This window comes from Sinocyclocheilus grahami, unplaced genomic scaffold (assembly GCF_001515645.1).
Source record: "Sinocyclocheilus grahami isolate Dianchi unplaced genomic scaffold, SAMN03320097.WGS_v1.1 scaffold981.1, whole genome shotgun sequence".
Lineage (NCBI taxonomy): Eukaryota > Metazoa > Chordata > Actinopteri > Cypriniformes > Cyprinidae > Sinocyclocheilus > Sinocyclocheilus grahami.
In genome coordinates, this window is record NW_015506160.1 from 92,091 (window position 1) to 111,771 (window position 19,681).

The 19,681-nt window shown below is 36.4% G+C and overlaps 1 protein-coding gene across 1 annotated transcript; it reads right to left on the bottom strand.

Moving 5' to 3' along the window:
- Positions 1 to 1,350: 1,350 nt before the first annotated feature.
- On the bottom strand, positions 1,351 to 18,834 carry ilvbl (ilvB (bacterial acetolactate synthase)-like). Its single transcript, XM_016250294.1, has 16 exons — positions 18,775 to 18,834; positions 17,683 to 17,884; positions 17,468 to 17,595; positions 16,812 to 16,950; positions 13,771 to 13,882; positions 12,737 to 12,836; positions 10,584 to 10,681; positions 9,796 to 9,932; positions 9,509 to 9,643; positions 7,297 to 7,411; positions 7,019 to 7,110; positions 5,447 to 5,524; positions 4,196 to 4,266; positions 2,892 to 2,963; positions 2,019 to 2,124; positions 1,351 to 1,818 (listed from the first exon to the last, which is right to left on the bottom strand). The coding sequence occupies exons 1-16, from the start codon at positions 18,832 to 18,834 to the stop codon at positions 1,640 to 1,642; spliced, it is 1,824 nt and encodes a 607-aa protein (XP_016105780.1). The 3' UTR covers positions 1,351 to 1,639.
- Between the last annotated feature and the right edge of the window lie 847 nt (positions 18,835 to 19,681).

Genomic DNA, 19,681 nt, shown 5'->3' on the forward strand with positions numbered 1-19,681 from the left:
CTAGTGTTCTCTCTTTTCACCCACTGGCCATGTATTTGATTGCTTCTCACTGACTGCACATGAAAATCAACATAATGTAAATTAAACAGGTAACTCTAGTTAATAGGATTTTGGGATCAGACAAGTCATGAGTGTGTTTATCTTTATAAATCTGCAGTGATTTCTGGGCATGAGCAGATGCAAAAGTGATGGCCTTGCTGTTTTTTGTTTCTAGGGATTTGGAGGTAACATTCTCACAGTCCTACCAGACTTTTCCCCCCAAATTCTTCAGAATGACTTTAACACAGTTAGTATTTACTACTAGCTGATGAATGATTCCTCATGGGTTAGTAGATGCATAGTTTGTCTGACAGACTGCATGTCTTGAGGGGGAAAAAAACAACAATTGTAGGACTGTTCTTTAGAGATTTTATTACATCAACAAATGTTGATCAATTATGTAGCCATATCCAAAATGGTCATTTTGTGGGTGATGCTGAAGTGATCAATCACAAACCAAGGAGAGGCATTATGGTATATCCAGGTGTGATACTGCAGCAAAAACAGGACTGCATTTCCAAGTATTTGTTAGGATATTACTTTGGTTTAGATTGATATTTCTAGATAAACAAACATTTGATTCATTATTTAGTGAAATATTAATATCCAAAATAGCTGCAGATGCCGTTCTTTGAAAATTACTTCTAGCAAATTTGATTCTGAACAAGATCAGTTTAACATCAGTAATTACAGGCACTCCACTCACTGTATAAAGCAGAAAAAATTCAATCCTGCAAGCCTTTACACAACACAAGCAAGTCTTCCATTATTGCATTAGTGTTATGTCATATATAGTCATATATTCTTAATGCGAGTTTCAAAAATAATATTTCAATCAAAATTTACTGGACCATCACACTGTTAATCTTGAAATGGATTCGGATTTTTCTAGTATTTTACAAAATGATGTACAGAGTGAAGCCACTGTGCTTGTTCCTTTTCAGCTCAATGAAAAAAGCACTTGCAAAAAATGTCCAAGCTCACATTTCAGCCCGAAATAGTACAGTAATGAGAATATTTATTAATATATATTTTTATTACTGTACAATATGTAATAATACATACTGCCCAGTATGTAACTTTTTTCCAAATTAGCATAATTTAAAGAACAAGAAATACTACCACTGTATATAAATACTTGTATATAAAATATATATACAATATATTGTATTTATATATTGTATATAAATATATATACAATATAATATACTGTATATAAAAATACAATTTAAATAATATATTATTTTCTCCCTTTTTTGTTTTAAGTTAATGAGAGTTGGGGGGAAATGTAGTCATACATGAAAAAAATCATAATGATCCGAAACACAGGCTTCATTTTCTTTAAACATCATATCATTTACTTATTTTTGGTTTTGGGATGAACTATGACCGAGACATGTTCTTGAGAGTTTTGCTTTGAACATTGTATTAGTCACAACATAACAGAAGAAATGTTTTTGAACATCAGATATGTTGCTTTGATTTCTTTTCAAAAATCAGCTGAATCCATATAAGGGTGTGTGTCCTGTGGTATATTTTAAGCATTACAACACAAGAAAGACTTTGGGTATCTAGGCAGGACGGTGCACAGTGTTTCTCTCTAAACTGAGATTGAACCTTCCCTGAAGCTGGTCTTTCCGATCAGAACGTTCAGCAGAATGGCCTTTCCCTCTCTGCACTCCTTCTGCGCCTTTTTAAAGATGTCATCAAGTTGCGACTCATCCTCTCGGCCAATCAGGTAACCTTTGCCCCCATAACCATCGGCTACAATATGATAATCTGCAAGCAGAACAGCATGTGATGCAACTCATCACTATGAATGATCAACATACAATATTTCCCTTTGGAAAAGAGCTTAATCATAATACGAAACATTTTTGTGGCTCAGAAGACAACATTTTACTGCAGATTCTAAACATAGCATTGACATTTAAACATGCAGTGAACAACCATTTAATGACTGCGCCAAAGCCTCTCACCTGTAAAAGCAAGACCACAGGCTACGTTGCTCCCGAGCAAAGGCACTTGTTCTCTGGAGATCTGACTCCAGCATGCATCATTTCCCACCAGAGCGATCACTGGGGTCTGACGTGAGATGACAAGGGAGTCGTTACAAGTTTTCAAGACAAAAGCAGAGAGAAGCCACAGCGAGGATGTTTTTGGATGTTTCCACAGAAAATATCCAAGTTGGTTATAACAAACAAAGTTACAATGTACATTTTGTTCTTCAGAACACAAATGAAAATATTTGTAATATGATTTTATCATTCCCTCCATTGAAAGTCTGTGAAGACATAAACTTAATCCATATCAATCAACTGGTGTAATCCAAGAGAAACAAACACTTCAAATGACAAACAGATTTCATTTATGCTTTTATTCACATAAATATTGATCAAGGCACATACATTCTTGCGCTCATTTGAGCTTCTGCAAGAACCACTGAGGTTTGTTCTTGAGTGTCAAGCATATACGTTTGAGCTGCCGTTGATCAATGTACTGTATAAAGCCTAAAATAAATCCGTTCATCACATAATGTGGTGGTATCTCTTATAAAGACTTGGATTAAACTGCTCAATTCATATGGGTTACTTTTATGATATCTTTATGAACTTTTTGAAGTGCCAAAGTTTCAATGGACTTTCAGTGCATAGATAGAAATCGCTTAGTTTCGTCATTTCACACATCTTCATTTGTAATTTGAAGATGAACGAAAGTCTTATGGGTTTGGATGACCTAGACAAGGTTAGCATTTTTACAAAACACACATTTTTTTAATACATTATGAACTCGATGCTGTAAAAGTTACAATCAGTGCTGCAAGGGCTTGTTACGTATGTTAATGTTGCTACCTTGTGGCGTGTGAAGGTATCAAATTCAGCCACGCTATATCCGAGGGATCCATCGCCGTAAACGATCCATACCTGTCAACAAGATATTGGCTGTTTACATGCACCCCAAAAACGTGACTAAGGCTGTATTGTGACTAAACTGGTGCTCTGAATGAAAAAAAATTATTTAAAGGGGTCATATGATGCAATTTCAAGTTTTCCTTTCTCTTTGGAGTGTTAAAAGCTGTTCGTGCAGAGAAAAGATCCCTAAAGTTGCAAAGTCTAAAGTCTCAAACCCTAAGAGATATTCTTTATAAAAGTTAAGACTCGTCCATGCCCTCCTAAAACGCCTCGTTTAAACACGCCCCCACATGTCTACATCACTGTGTGGGAAGATTTGCATAACGCCGTCCAAATGTTCACGCAAAGAAAGAAGGCGTAACTTTGATTCTTGCTGTAGTATTGTTGCCGCCGCCATGTCATGAAGACGCTGTGTGAAAGCTTTCGTTGTGAAAGCGAAACTACTTAGTTTGGCCTTCCAATAGAGGACACAACTAGAAATCAGTGGTTAAGTTGTATTTACAACACTGTTCCAGAACAGTTCAACCCAAATATTCAGATGCGTGCAGCACATTTTACGGAGGACTGTTTCCTGAACCTGGGAGAGCAAAGCCTGTTTCTATAAAGTGGGGCAATTCCAACTTTGCAAGGACAGTCTGGCACTTCTGACTCACAGACTGTAAGTAAGTTTTCATATTTAAAGAATTTGCCACTGACGATTCAAACGCGAGTTTTGAGCAGTGTAGAGTAGCGCTTGTTGTTTGTCGTTTCTCCGATCACAAATGCAGACATGGGCTTTATGTTTACGCGGCACGATGCAATGCAACATGTAAAAAGACAATATAAGTCATTATAATCCATAATTATGTCCCCACTGGATGCAATAAATGCCTCGTTTATAATGGGTTTTAATGTTTTTGTCTCGTCGCTCCGGCCGGGACACAGCATCACAATATGGTAAGGGGCGTAACATTTCCATCACATGCTTGAGGTATTCAGCCAATCACAACGCACTGGATAGCTGGCCAATCAGAGCACACCTCGCTTTTCAGAATGATGAGCTTTGTAAAAATCGACACGTTTCAGAAAGGCGGGGCATAGAGGAGAAACAATAATGTACAATATGTGGAAAATAATGTGTTTTTTTTTACCTTAAACCACATAAACACATTGTATTACACCAAATACACAAAATAATGTTCTTTTTAGCAACGTCATATGACCCCTTTAATGTTAATTTTTTTTTTATTTCATATTGACCTTACCTCAGACTCAGGTCGACAAAGCTTTGCTCCAAGAGCAAACCCTCCTCCGACACCCAGAGTCCCAAAGGCCCCTGGTGCAAAGACAAGCCACAAGTCATGATGAACACAAACACTATGAGTGGATTTGTCAAAGCTAATGATTATTGTGGAATTAGATTTGTACCAAAACTAAACGTAACTTTTTAAGAAATTTACAAAACTGTAAAAACACTCTGAAAATGAAAACATTGAATTGCAAAAATAAACATGTTATTCAAATAACATGTCAAAATCATGGATTATGAATCTGCTGCAATAATTCTATTAAGCTTTCGAAGTTTTTATGCTCTGCAACGTTTCATTCACCATTACGGCACAAAAATCTCATGTGGACAGGCTTAACAGCAGTCTACACTCATTGGCTAGTGAGATTTGGATGGAGAGCTCCCTGACCTGAAAGTAGAGACTTCAGTGGTGCAAATTATGGAAAGCGATCTGAATGCGGTTCTCTGTTCTTTTTTAGTGGAAATGACTTGTTTGTGTATTAGTAATTGACATTTAAGGTTTGGGTAGTCTTATACGTATGACTACTTTTTCGAAATGTCATCTTCATCATCATCTCCCTTCTCAGCTGGACACTTAAGGCAGCTGAAGTAAGTTAATGTAAGTAAGATAATCGATAAAATCTATAAAAGATCAGTGTAACAGTTCTGTCTCTTTAAACCATTCAATAAATGATATTTCTTAAAACTACCTGTCTTCAATTGTAACTTGTCATCTTATATATTAGATGTCATATGTTTTTAACCCAGTTCAAAAAAAAATAATTTCTTTATGATTTCAAATAAATAAATAAATGAGATGTTCACATTGTCACTTGTCAAAGACAAATGTCTCTTCTCCAGGCAGACACTTAACTTTTGTTATAAACTGTTTATAAAATACCCTCCCCTAAAGAGATATTGATATATTTTCAATATATAAGTTTTGTTTGTTTTAAATGGATAAAATGGATAAGTGTGTGTAATGAAGCTTAAAATGTATGTGTATGAACAGTATGTAAAATGTATGTTAATTCAAAGAAGCCCGAGTCAGCTTAACTGGGAGCATTTAACAAACTTCCATAAGAGTTTACAAGTTCAGACATGATAGAGGGTAATTCTATTCTATTCCATGGAATCAGATTTTTTTGTGGATTCTTTTAAAGTTGTTCAAATGCTCACAGTCTAAAGACTTAACACTGGGTTCTTGTGTGACGGCTCTGCCTCTAACCTGGGTCCAGCCAGCGGATCGGGCCTCGTGGTCTCATGATATACGCAGCACTGCCGACAAAATCACCCCCATCAGCCACTAGGATGCTGTCCTCAGCCAAGAGCTCATCCACACGATGCAAAACACTCAGAGGGTTCAAATGCCTCTCTGTCTTCTCATCCGCTTTTGCTCTGAAGGAAAACATGGGCATTATGAGAAACTAAATGGGTAGCCAAAAGAATATTGACAGACATCCCTTCTATTTAACAGGAGGGAATATTGCCAAATGTTTGGTTGTCTATATGTTTTTGGCCATGTAGTGTAGGCCTGATTCTTTTTCCAGAGACCATGAATCCAAGCAGCAGAGGTAAGATTACCTGTTAGCTTTCTCTTTGATGGTATCTCCCTCTTTCAGGATCCTAGGCCATTCCTCTGGACATCTGTGTCCCTTCAGGGCTTTTGAGAGACGCAGGAGGAAAGAACCAGCATCGCCTGAATAAGTTGGGAAAGAAAACCTTGTTACATAACAGGATACATGATATATTTTTAAAGTTTCATTGTAGTGAATTAGTTCACGGATTCATTTAAGCCACTGCTTATTGAGTTATTAGTAAAAAACACAGTGTTTCAGGCAGAGGGTGAAAAGAGGTGCAGCAAAAATGCACAGTATGAGAAAAATAATGTAATAATAATGTAATAATTAGTAATAATAATTAGTAATAATAATTAGAAAGTAATAATTTTACTTTAAATTATGTAAATGTATTCTAGCAGAAATATTAGGATCTTGTAAATCAGTATAATATGGGCACTTTAATGTAAATTTATTTGCTCACTGTTTTGAGCAAATCTGCTAACTGTAAAAATTAATTTTATCACCTTATGTTATGGTAAAAAAAAATTTTTTTTTAACATATTATGTTAAAGTAAAATGTAGTTGTTCACCTTGAATGGCCACTGTTGGCTTCCAGAACATGTCCGAGTTCTTTAGTAGCTGACTCCTGTCTCTGTTGACGGCGATGATTTTGCTCTGTCTGTTCAGCACTTTTCCGTAACTCAGTCTGAAATCACACACCGTGCCTATGCACCAAAACAAACACATTCAGGAACAAGAACTAATAAACGGAGCAATTCCAATAGGGTCTTTGCACCGCGGTGCTCGGGCCCTAACTATGCAAAACCTAGGGTTCTGCACATATTCCAACTGTTCAGTAGGTGGCGATGTTTCCCACCTGCCAGCAGCACAAGGTCAGCCTCTTTCAAGGCATCTCTCCTGTTCTGTCTAATGTGCAGTGGGCTGTTCTTTCCCAGCATCCCTCGGGACATTCCACCCAGGAAGCAGGGAATACCTAAAGATTCTAAGGCCTTTCTGTGACAGAAGCATAGAGAAAAAAAACTAAAAAATCTAAAAATGTATTTCAGTCATGAGTTATGGGTGTTTTTGATCAATCACTGGCTGTTGTTGATTTGGACTTAGAAACCAAATGTATTGCCGGAAAAATGTAATCTATATATACAGTACCAAGAGTCAAAAGTCTGAACACACATACTCAATTTATGTTTCTTAGGATCTTAGAAATGCTTTTGATCTAACTATGATGCTGTCCTCAGCCAAGAGCTCATCCACACGATGCAAAACACTCAGAGGGTTCAAATGCCTCTCTGTCTTCTCATCCGCTTTTGCTCTGAAGGAAAACATGGGCATTATGAGAAACTAAATGGGTAGCCAAAAGAATATTGACAGACATCCCTTCTATTTAACAGGAGGGAATATTGCCAAATGTTTGGTTGTCTATATGTTTTTGGCCATGTAGTGTAGGCCTGATTCTTTTTCCAGAGACCATGAATCCAAGCAGCAGAGGTAAGATTACCTGTTAGCTTTCTCTTTGATGGTATCTCCCTCTTTCAGGATCCTAGGCCATTCCTCTGGACATCTGTGTCCCTTCAGGGCTTTTGAGAGACGCAGGAGGAAAGAACCAGCATCGCCTGAATAAGTTGGGAAAGAAAACCTTGTTACATAACAGGATACATGATATATTTTTAAAGTTTCATTGTAGTGAATTAGTTCACGGATTCATTTAAGCCACTGCTTATTGAGTTATTAGTAAAAAACACAGTGTTTCAGGCAGAGGGTGAAAAGAGGTGCAGCAAAAATGCACAGTATGAGAAAAATAATGTTTTATTTAATTTTTTTTACTTTAAATTATGTAAATGTATTCTAGCAGAAATATTAGGATCTTGTAAATCAGTATAATATGGGCACTTTAATGTAAATTTATTTGCTCACTGTTTTGAGCAAATCTGCTAACTGTAAAAATTAATTTTATCACCTTATGTTATGGTAAAAAAAATTTTTTTTTTAACATATTATGTTAAAGTAAAATGTAGTTGTTCACCTTGAATGGCCACTGTTGGCTTCCAGAACATGTCCGAGTTCTTTAGTAGCTGACTCCTGTCTCTGTTGACGGCGATGATTTTGCTCTGTCTGTTCAGCACTTTTCCGTAACTCAGTCTGAAATCACACACCGTGCCTATGCACCAAAACAAACACATTCAGGAACAAGAACTAATAAACGGAGCAATTCCAATAGGGTCTTTGCACCGCGGTGCTCGGGCCCTAACTATGCAAAACCTAGGGTTCTGCACATATTCCAACTGTTCAGTAGGTGGCGATGTTTCCCACCTGCCAGCAGCACAAGGTCAGCCTCTTTCAAGGCATCTCTCCTGTTCTGTCTAATGTGCAGTGGGCTGTTCTTTCCCAGCATCCCTCGGGACATTCCACCCAGGAAGCAGGGAATACCTAAAGATTCTAAGGCCTTTCTGTGACAGAAGCATAGAGAAAAAAAACTAAAAAATCTAAAAATGTATTTCAGTCATGAGTTATGGGTGTTTTTGATCAATCACTGGCTGTTGTTGATTTGGACTTAGAAACCAAATGTATTGCCGGAAAAATGTAATCTATATATACAGTACCAAGAGTCAAAAGTCTGAACACACATACTCAATTTATGTTTCTTAGGATCTTAGAAATGCTTTTGATCTAAAGTTTACACTGAAATACGTGAAATGTCAAATGTACAGTTGTGCCTGTGCATTTACAAAAACAAAATTAAAACATTAAATTAATGTTTTACAGCATCCCAGGACTGATTTCATGAATCTAGACAAAATATTGTGACACTAAATGGTATTGATGTATTTAGCATTTTTGTTCACTACATAATTATTATTCTTCACACTTTATCTCATACTTTTTATGTCTTTGAGCAGGTGCGCCCACATTTTTGACTGGCAATGTATGAATTCATGTAATATGCCAGCATTACTTTAATGTACAGGAGAGTTGTAGTGGGTAAATCTGGACTGCTGACCCAAAGGTCAGAGGTTCACAGACCTGACAATGTGACCCGTTCAATGAACATCTGAAGAGATGACTAGTCTACTCAATTACGACTAGGCTACTCAATTTACCTGACATCATCTGCTGGTGTAGGGGGCAATGTTGCCTGACTGCCTAACAGTATGACAGGTTTCTTGGCTCTGCTCACCAACTCCACACACCTTTGGACCTGGGAAGAGTCAAGGGTGAAGAGCCAGTCAAGTGCAATGTGATCTTATCTTCTGTATTTGGGGCAAAAGTCAACATTTCCCCTTCAGATTTCTTGAGCTTTCTTTACTGGGGCCGGTTGCATAAAAGGTTTATAATTAGTTCACGGATTCATTTAAGCCACTGCTTATTGAGTTATTAGTAAAAAACACAGTGTTTCAGGCAGAGGGTGAAAAGAGGTGCAGCAAAAATGCACAGTATGAGAAAAATAATGTAATAATAATGTAATAATTAGTAATAATAATTAGTAATAATAATTAGAAAGTAATAATTTTACTTTAAATTATGTAAATGTATTCTAGCAGAAATATTAGGATCTTGTAAATCAGTATAATATGGGCACTTTAATGTAAATTTATTTGCTCACTGTTTTGAGCAAATCTGCTAACTGTAAAAATTAATTTTATCACCTTATGTTATGGTAAAAAAAAATTTTTTTTTAACATATTATGTTAAAGTAAAATGTAGTTGTTCACCTTGAATGGCCACTGTTGGCTTCCAGAACATGTCCGAGTTCTTTAGTAGCTGACTCCTGTCTCTGTTGACGGCGATGATTTTGCTCTGTCTGTTCAGCACTTTTCCGTAACTCAGTCTGAAATCACACACCGTGCCTATGCACCAAAACAAACACATTCAGGAACAAGAACTAATAAACGGAGCAATTCCAATAGGGTCTTTGCACCGCGGTGCTCGGGCCCTAACTATGCAAAACCTAGGGTTCTGCACATATTCCAACTGTTCAGTAGGTGGCGATGTTTCCCACCTGCCAGCAGCACAAGGTCAGCCTCTTTCAAGGCATCTCTCCTGTTCTGTCTAATGTGCAGTGGGCTGTTCTTTCCCAGCATCCCTCGGGACATTCCACCCAGGAAGCAGGGAATACCTAAAGATTCTAAGGCCTTTCTGTGACAGAAGCATAGAGAAAAAAAACTAAAAAATCTAAAAATGTATTTCAGTCATGAGTTATGGGTGTTTTTGATCAATCACTGGCTGTTGTTGATTTGGACTTAGAAACCAAATGTATTGCCGGAAAAATGTAATCTATATATACAGTACCAAGAGTCAAAAGTCTGAACACACATACTCAATTTATGTTTCTTAGGATCTTAGAAATGCTTTTGATCTAAAGTTTACACTGAAATACGTGAAATGTCAAATGTACAGTTGTGCCTGTGCATTTACAAAAACAAAATTAAAACATTAAATTAATGTTTTACAGCATCCCAGGACTGATTTTATGAATCTAGACAAAATATTGTGACACTAAATGGTATTGATGTATTTAGCATTTTTGTTCACTACATAATTATTATTCTTCACACTTTATCTCATACTTTTTATGTCTTTGAGCAGGTGCGCCCACATTTTTGACTGGCAATGTATGAATTCATGTAATATGCCAGCATTACTTTAATGTACAGGAGAGTTGTAGTGGGTAAATCTGGACTGCTGACCCAAAGGTCAGAGGTTCACAGACCTGACAATGTGACCCGTTCAATGAACATCTGAAGAGATGACTAGTCTACTCAATTACGACTAGGCTACTCAATTTACCTGACATCATCTGCTGGTGTAGGGGGCAATGTTGCCTGACTGCCTAATAGTATGACAGGTTTCTTGGCTCTGCTCACCAACTCCACACACCTTTGGACCTGGGAAGAGTCAAGGGTGAAGAGCCAGTCAAGTGCAATGTGATCTTATCTTCTGTATTTGGGGCAAAAGTCAACATTTCCCCTTCAGATTTCTTGAGCTTTCTTTACTGGGGCCGGTTGCATAAAAGGTTTATATTACTCTTACAAGTTAGTCATCTCATTTCTTCTTTAAAGGGGGGGGTCTAATGTTATTTCATGCATTCTGACTTATTTACACTGTTAAAGAGTTGGATTCTCATGCTAAACATGGCTAAAGTTAAAAAAAAAAACGAGTTGGACATATGACGGAGTATTTCTGTGCCAAATACACTTCTTCTGGGTTTGTATAAGTTTTCGGAAAGTTTTTTGTTTGAGCATGGTCCTTCATGCAGCACATCAACATGCTTCATTCGGGTTACGGCAGTCGTTGGCAGCACTGCTCAGGACTTGCTCGAAAAGAATGTCTCCAAAGAAGTGTGTTTTTGGATGTGAGGGAAAGATAACTTTGTTCAGCTTCCCAAAGAACCCAGCTTTACGTGAACAGTGGATGCAGTTTGTTTTTCGAGGCAGCAAACGAGTTGCGCAAATGTGTTAGTTTGTTCCCGTCATTTCGGTGACAAATGTTTTATAAACAAGCCCCAGTTCGACGCTGGATTTGCACATCATTTGATACTGAAAGACGGAGCGGTCCCAGTGATAAAAGGTCCTGTTAAAGGTGGGGTAAGCGATTTTTCAAAAACGCTTTAGAAAACTGATTCGGGCCGACTAGCAAAACAAACTTGTAGCCAATCAGCAGTAAGGGGCGTGTCTACTCATGAAGCAGAGGAGAGAGCGTTCAGTGCACAGAACGGACATTAGCCGAGCCGAGCAACAGAAAGATAGAGATGGCGGATAAAAAAAACAAGAGTAAAACATCTGCGGAACAAAAGAAGGCTTAAGGCAATAAGGCAAGAAGTAGGACCCGTGTAAATATCGGATCAGCTTTCCAGCGCTGGAGAGAACTCAAGGAGCGGAATTCCTGCGATCAGACACCGAGGTTGCTTTGTTTCTTCTCGATAGATGAGTAACACCGTGTCTGCGCCGCAACAGCTAAAGTCTGTCTAGTACACTGTACGCGACAAAGCGACCGTTGAAAATCATTTGAAATTTGTGTCAATATGTCATGAATAGAACGCAGCAGCAGGTTCCTGTCGGGGATTTGTCGTGTCGTGCCGCGCCGCATCCAGTGTAGACCATAGATATGTACTGTATATATATCTATGGTGTAGACAGCATCACTGATTATAATGAGTTCTATAGTATTTTGTCATGCCGCGCCGCTCGCATCCGGTGTAGACGGTGTAACATTTTTTTTTTTTTTTTTTTCAAACAAACAACATTTTGTTTTGCTTTGTTTCACAGAACTAATCGATGCCTGGGTTGCGTACGTATGTGTGGGGCGGAGCTATCAAAATAGGGGCGAGATCCTTTTGGCGTAGGGGCATGTTTGTTTTGGTGATTTCAAATGTCAACATTGGCTACCAGAAATCGCTTACCCCACCTTTAATGAGTCGGAACCGCAGCTAATGAGTTTGAGACTCTTTAGCTCTGCCCACGGCACGCCTCCAGGAGCTTGGCTGTTTTTCGGAGTGAATCGTAACGCTGTATCTTTCTTTTATAAATCTGATACAACTCTTCTAAGATATGAAGGATGCATTACTACTCTATAGGTATTTAAGATTAACATGAAATTTTGGAAGAAACTGTGTGTGTTATGTCCCCTTTAAAACTGGTCTTTTTGGTTTTTTTATTTGGTTACATAAAAACAGATTAGTCTAAGTTGAATCCAAAAAAACAAGACTGATTACCTCTTGGCTAATAGCTAGATGGTCAGCCTAGTTCTTAAGACTAGTTCTCTGTCTTAAAACATTGAGGCTAAGTTTATGCAACTGGCCCCTGGTGCAGTTTATGTTATGTGTTATATTGAGACTGGATGATCATGATAAAATCTTGTATCGTTATCATTAACATATTCAGTTGCATCTACTGTCTAACTTCCAATACTATATATGCCACAACAGGGTAGAAAAGTTTCACCTCATTCTCTGTGGCGTGTGGGATGTGAACAGAAAGTGGGGACAGATCACATGTCTCCCAAGCTCCAGCAAACAAGTTTGATAAATGATTCTGGAGATACCTATGGGATGACAAGAACGACAGTTGTTTCAGTCATGCTAAAGACAGTTATTAAAAAACATCATTTGTCATTTAATAACAAGATCATGTGCAGGAATAATAGTATGTGAATAGTAGGTTTGTGACGGTTAGGACATTTTCCCACTGGTTAACTGACGTGTGACAACACCGGTAATACCGGTATAACCAGGGGGGGTGGGGTTCGTTAGAGTTTTCCCTCTTTTTCTCACTTTCCTTAGCTTTTAAATAGCTTGTAAATGCCCGTGCGCATTTTACTTTCACTTACGAATTAGCGGCAATTCGGCGTCACTTGCAAAACTCACTTATATTTGTTAACAAAACGAATAAAAATAAACCATGCTATAGGCCCAATATAAAATAAATAACTTACACAAAGTTTAAATGTAAAAAAAAATAATAATAAATAAAAATTAAGCAAAAACTGTGGAACCAAATAAATAAGAACAGACGGTTTATTAGCAAAACGAATAAGAACGCTTGGAGGCACAGCATACACCTTGATAAATAAAATAAATAAATTACACAAAGTTTAGATTAAAGCAAAAATCAGCTAACACTGTGGTACAAAATAAATAAGAAACGACTTACAAAACTTACAAAATCATCTTAGATAAACAAAAAAGCAAAATTTCAAGCAAAAGTCAACAGGCTTTTCAAAATCTAAAATATTGCCAAACAGCTGATCTGTGATGTGACTGTCAGTCAGCACGCTGCATTGAGCAGCCGCGTTCAATTTTCAATTGTAGTGTCTGTTATCTAACTGAACTAAATTATTTTTATTACTATAAAAATCTAAAAGATGGTGGGGGGTGGTGCCGCAGTGGGCAAGTGACGTAATCGGTGTTGCGGCTTAACACCGGTAACACCGTCAACACCGACAATCACAGCAAGCCTATAGTGAGAAGTGTTTATACCATGCAATGATTTTCCCCATCAGGCCTTTGGGAGTGTTTTTAGGGGCAAACTCTTTCTCCACCACATGGTAAGGGTACAGCGTGTCTATGGGAAACTCTATAAACACTGGGCCTGTGGGAAAAAAAAATCAAAGAAATACTGTAGAATTATACTCACAGAATTACAAACAGTGCTCATTTACATATACACTGAACAAAATTATAAACGCAACACTTTTGTTTTTGCCCCCATTTTTCAGTGGGGTTATGGTATGGGCAGGCATATGTTATGGACATGAACACAGGTGCATTTTATTGATGGCATTTTGAATGCAAAGAGATACAGTGACGAGATCCTGAGGCCCATTGTTTTGTCATTCATCCACGACTATCACCTCATGTTGCAGCATGATAATGCACTGCCCCATGTTGCAAGGATCTGTACACAATTCCTGGAAGCTGAAAACCTCCAAGTTTTTGCATGGCCAGCATACTCACCGGACATGTCACCCATTGAGCATGTTTGGGATGCTCTGGATCGGTGTATACGACAGCGTGTTCCAGTTCCTGCCAATATCCAGCAACTTCGCACAGCCATTGAAGAGGAGTGGACCAACATTCCACAGGCCACAATCAACAACCTGATCAACTCTATGCGAAGGAGATGTGTTGCACTGTGTGAGGCAAATGGTGGTCACACCAGATACTGACTGGTTTTCGGACCACCGGACCCCCCAATACAGTAAAAATGCACATTTTAGAGTGGCCTTTTATTGTGGCCAGCCTAAGGCACACCTGTGCAATAATCATGCTGTCTAATCAGCATCTTGATATGCCACACCTGTGAGGTGGATGGATTATCTCGGCAAAGGAGAAGTGCTCACTAACACAGATTTAGACAGATTTGTGAACAATATTTGAGAGAAATAGGCCTTTTGTGTACATAGAAAAAGTCTTAGATCTTTGAGTTCAGCTCATGAAAAATGGGAGCAAAAACAAAAGTGTTTTAAGCGTTTATAATTTTGTTCAGTGTAATTATATAATTTATAAGTGTAATTCAATTTGCTCAATGAGATAAAACAAAATATGCATCATCTGTGCTGTAGTAACATATCTGAAAACTCTGGATTGGTGTAAAAAAGTGATGGTTATCTAGTAATTATTTGCATAATTATAATTACATACTTTGTGTCAAATTAAACAAATAATATTCATTAATACTCTTTAATTATTCTTTAAAAAAATATTGGAATCAGCAGTAGAATCTTTTGGTAAAATGATTTTGAAACAATTGCAAAGTCTATGTCAACATCCTATACTATGAAATGCTGGTAAAAAAAAAAAAAAAAAAAAAAAAAAAACCATTTCAAAACAATTTAAACAGTTCAAATAATACAAGTAAAAAAAAAATTTAAAAAAAAAAATAAAAAAAATAAAAAAAAAAAAATAAGCCAAACCTCACATTTCCACATTTAAACTATTGCTTACGAAAAGGAGAAATTATACATTTTATTCAAATTAACTACTATTAAATTATATACACTACCGTTCAAAAGTTTGGGATCAGAACGATTTTTTATGTTTTTTTAAAGGAGTTTCTTATGCTCATCAAAGCTGCATTTATTTGATCAAAAATACAGGAAAAAAATTTATATTGTGAAATATTATTATGATGTAAAATAGCGTTTTTCTATTTTAATATACATTAAAATGTAATTTATTTCTGTGATGCAAAGCTGTATTTTCAGCATCATTACTCCAGTCTTCAGTGTCACATGATCTTCAGAAATCATTCTAATATGCTGATTTATTATCAGTGCTGGAAACTGTTGTGCTCCTTAATATTTTTTTGGAACCTGTGATACTTTTTTTCAGGATTCTTTGATGAATAAAAAGTTAAAAGAAGAGCATTTATTTAAAATAGAAATATTTTCTAACAATATACACTACTGTTCAAAAGTTTGGGGTCAGTACATTTTTATTCTTTCTTTTTTTGGAAGAAATTAAAACTTTTATTCAGCAAGGATGTGTTAAATGTATAAGTGATAGCAAAGATGTATATTGTTAGAAAATATTTATATATTGAATAAATGCTATTTTTAATAGATAATAGATAATTTAATAAATGCTTTTTAACTTTTTATTCATCAAAGAATCCTGAAAAAAGTATCGCAGTTTCCAAAAAAATATTTGGCAGCACAACTGTTGCCAACATTGATAATTCTAATAATAAATCAGCATATTAGGATTATTTCTTAAGGATCATGTGACACTTTAGACTAAAGTAATGGCTGATGGAAATTCAGCTTTGCATCAAAGTAGTAATTTATATTTTAAAGGATATTAAAATAGAAACCATTATTTGATATTGTAATAACATTTTGCAAGATTACAGTTTTTCTGTATTTTTAATCAAATAAACGCAGCCTTGATGAGCATAAGAGACTTCTTTAAAAAACATTACAAGTCTTATTGTGTGTGTGTGTATATGGGTGAAAGACGAAATTTACAAAAGTGATTATATGTCCATAGAAAGCACATTAAATGCAAGTAAAGTGTCTACATTTAAGGTTTCAAATAGGTTTTTAAAAAATAAAATGTAAAAATTTGGTTGAAATAATGTTACATTGTCATTCAGTGTAACACAATATTTATGTAAAAATTCAAACAACATGTTTATTCTGCCCTGTACATATTAAAATATATAAAAGAATAAGTGAGCATATAAAATTGTATTGGGTTTTAAATGAGTAAAACATTCATACTGACAAATGGGCAAAACCTAGGATAGTGGGAAATTTAAAAATTTTGCCATTTTGACATTGAAACATTCTATTAACATGATTTGTGCAAATCCAAGGAATTTTTGTTTTTGGTGTATAACACCAAAATGTATATAAAAAAAAAATAAAAAATAAAAAATATATATATATATATATATAGTTCAATTCGAATAATGTTACCCACCAAAAACACACAAATCATGTTAATAGAATGTTTAAATGCCAAAATGGCAAAAAAAAAAAGTTTGCAGGTAGGAGTAAATTTCAGCGCAGCTGTACCTGGTGTGCCAGACTGTGCGATGGCCAAGGCTTTTCTGACAGTGGGAACAATTTCTCTCACGGTCCTCACTGATGCACAGAACTTACAGAGAGGCTTGAAGAGGGACATTTGGTCAATATCTTGTAGTGCACCTCTACCCTGCAAAGAAACCATCAGACATAATATTAATGAATGACCAATGAATAAAGAGTATGATGCAGCTGACACCCAACAATTCTTTCACTAAAATTCAAATCATTAAAAGCCAGTTCACAACAATGTCGAAAACTACAACTATAAAGTTATAATAATTGTTATATTTTTCATTGTCTGTGACTTTTGGTTGCTTCCATTGGTTCGTTACCAAACAGTCATTCAGGTTTGGAATGACAAGAGGGTCAGTAAATGATTGCAAAATTTTTGGGTAAATTCTTTTTTTTTTAATTTAAAAAATCAAGTTTCATAGTTCATAGTTAAAAATCATAGTTCAAGGCTAGTTCCCCAAGAATTACTCTGGAGTTGAGATCAAATCCAGTGTTTACACAAGACACAGATAGAATTATGAAGAAAGATAAGGCAGTTACAGAGGTATAAGTCAAACAGAGCAAAGAGCAAACATGCAGGTGACATGCGCATGAAGTGCACGTGACTCATAGTCTGTACAGCACTTCCTGACCTGTAAGAGAGTAGCAGCGGCACCACCAATCAGCAGCAGCGGTGATTCGGCCATTTGAGCGTTCTTCACCGCAGTCACTGTATTCGTCAGTCCCGGCCCCGCCGTCACCGCAGCCACACCAACTGTACCTATATCAGCAAAACGAAAGATTATCAGCTTCTCCTACTTCTTCTAACATGATGCATCCGCTTTTCTGGTGTTTGATTCAGTCTTACCGGAAAGTCTTGCAACGGCATCGGCAGCAAACACAGCTGTGGCCTCGTGGCGTGTGTCGACAATGCGGATGCCCAGTTTCTCACAGGCCACCAGGATGGGTGAGATGTGTCCTCCCACCAACGTGAAGACAAATTTGACCCCATGAGCTCGCAAAACATCCGCCACACTCTCTCCTCCATGTCGAGGGCTCTGTCTCTCAGTCTGTGAATGATGAATATTAAAGTTGCAATGAAACGGATGTAGCAACAGATATTTTCATTCATATTGTGACGTACACACTAGAAAAAAACAAAAAAAGATATTTTGAAGTTGTAAATAAAATTGCTAATTGCTCAATTTTTTTTTTAAATATTTGTGAAATTTACTAAATTGATATCTTTATACACCAATTTTTTTTTTCAGTGCATCTAAGTGTGACAGAAAAAATTAGGGCGGGACTTGGTTCTATGAATCGGTTGTTGATTGGCTGTTGAGATGCAGGTGCTGCAATCAAAAGTGAAGGCAGATGAAAGTGAGCTTGCAGGAGCAGTTTTAAGTGACTAAATGATTGGAAAACTTCTGCATACATCACCAGAGAGAAGTCTGTCATTTTCAGTTATGACATTTTGATTATACATTGTGAGGTCAAAAAGATCACAAGAAGATCTACAGCATGCATTTAAAAAAAAAAAAAGGTGAATTTTCATTTCATGCCAAATTTAATAATTAATGCAGCATTTGTCAGATCTTTCATAATGGATCAGTCGATCAATTTCAAAAACTATGAATAATTTGTTCCCGAAACAGACTGATTTGATTTTTGAATTCAACTCACACAATCCACTCAGAGAAGTTAGTAGCTCACTGGAGCTGAATCTTATCAGTAAGTAAAAACTTTCATTTCAATCTGTTTTCACACAAAGCTATCATTTGACTTTTTAAAATAAAAATATATGCATTTAAAAAAAAATGTAATGCCAGTCAAATCTTACTTTGTTTCTTTGTTCTTCCAAAAAAAAAGAAACTAGACAGGGTTTGTGCAGAGACGCTCATTACCGGTTTTACTTGTTTACTTAATCCTTACAAACAATGTAATGCCAGTCAAATCTTACTTTGTTTCTTTGTTCTTCCAAAAAAAAGAAACTAGACAGGGTTTGTGCAGAGACGCTCATTACCGGTTTTACTTGTTTACTTAATCCTTACAAACAAACCATACACTGTTATATATACAGTATTTCTGGCAATGCAATACAAATGCTTAATAGGTGAAAAATTGCTTAGTGTTGGAGTCTGGCCAGGTGACAGCAGGCCTGCTATTACAGCATTACAGCACCTTTTGTTTTGTTGAAAAAAAATAAATCAACAATAAACCAAGTCCTGCTGATATTGTTATGCAAAAGTTGCACATCCTTCACCTGATAGTTTACAATTCTTGTATGGTTATTAAACATGCATGTTTTATTATTGTGAAAGTCACTACTAGATAGACAGACAGACAGACAGACAGATAGACAGATAGATAGATAGATAGATAGATAGATAGATAGATAGATAGATAGATAGATAGATAGATAGATAGATAGATAGATAGATAGATAGATAGATAGATAGATAGATAGATAGATAGATATAGAGACAGACAGATAGATATAGATAGATAGACAGAGAGTAGACAGTAGACAGACAGATAGAGACAGACAGACAGATATAGATAGATAGACAGACAGACAGACAGATAGACAGTAGACAGACAGATAGACAGACAGACAGATAGATATAGATAGATAGACAGACAGTAGACAGTAGATAGATAGATAGATAGATAGATAGATAGATAGATAGATAGATAGATAGATAGATAGATAGATAGATAGATAGATAGATAGATAGATAGATAGATAGATAGATAGAAAGACACAGACAGATAGACAGTAGACAGACAGACAGACAGACAGATAGATATAGACAGACAGACAGACAGACAGATAGATAGATAGATAGATAGACAGAAAGAAAGAA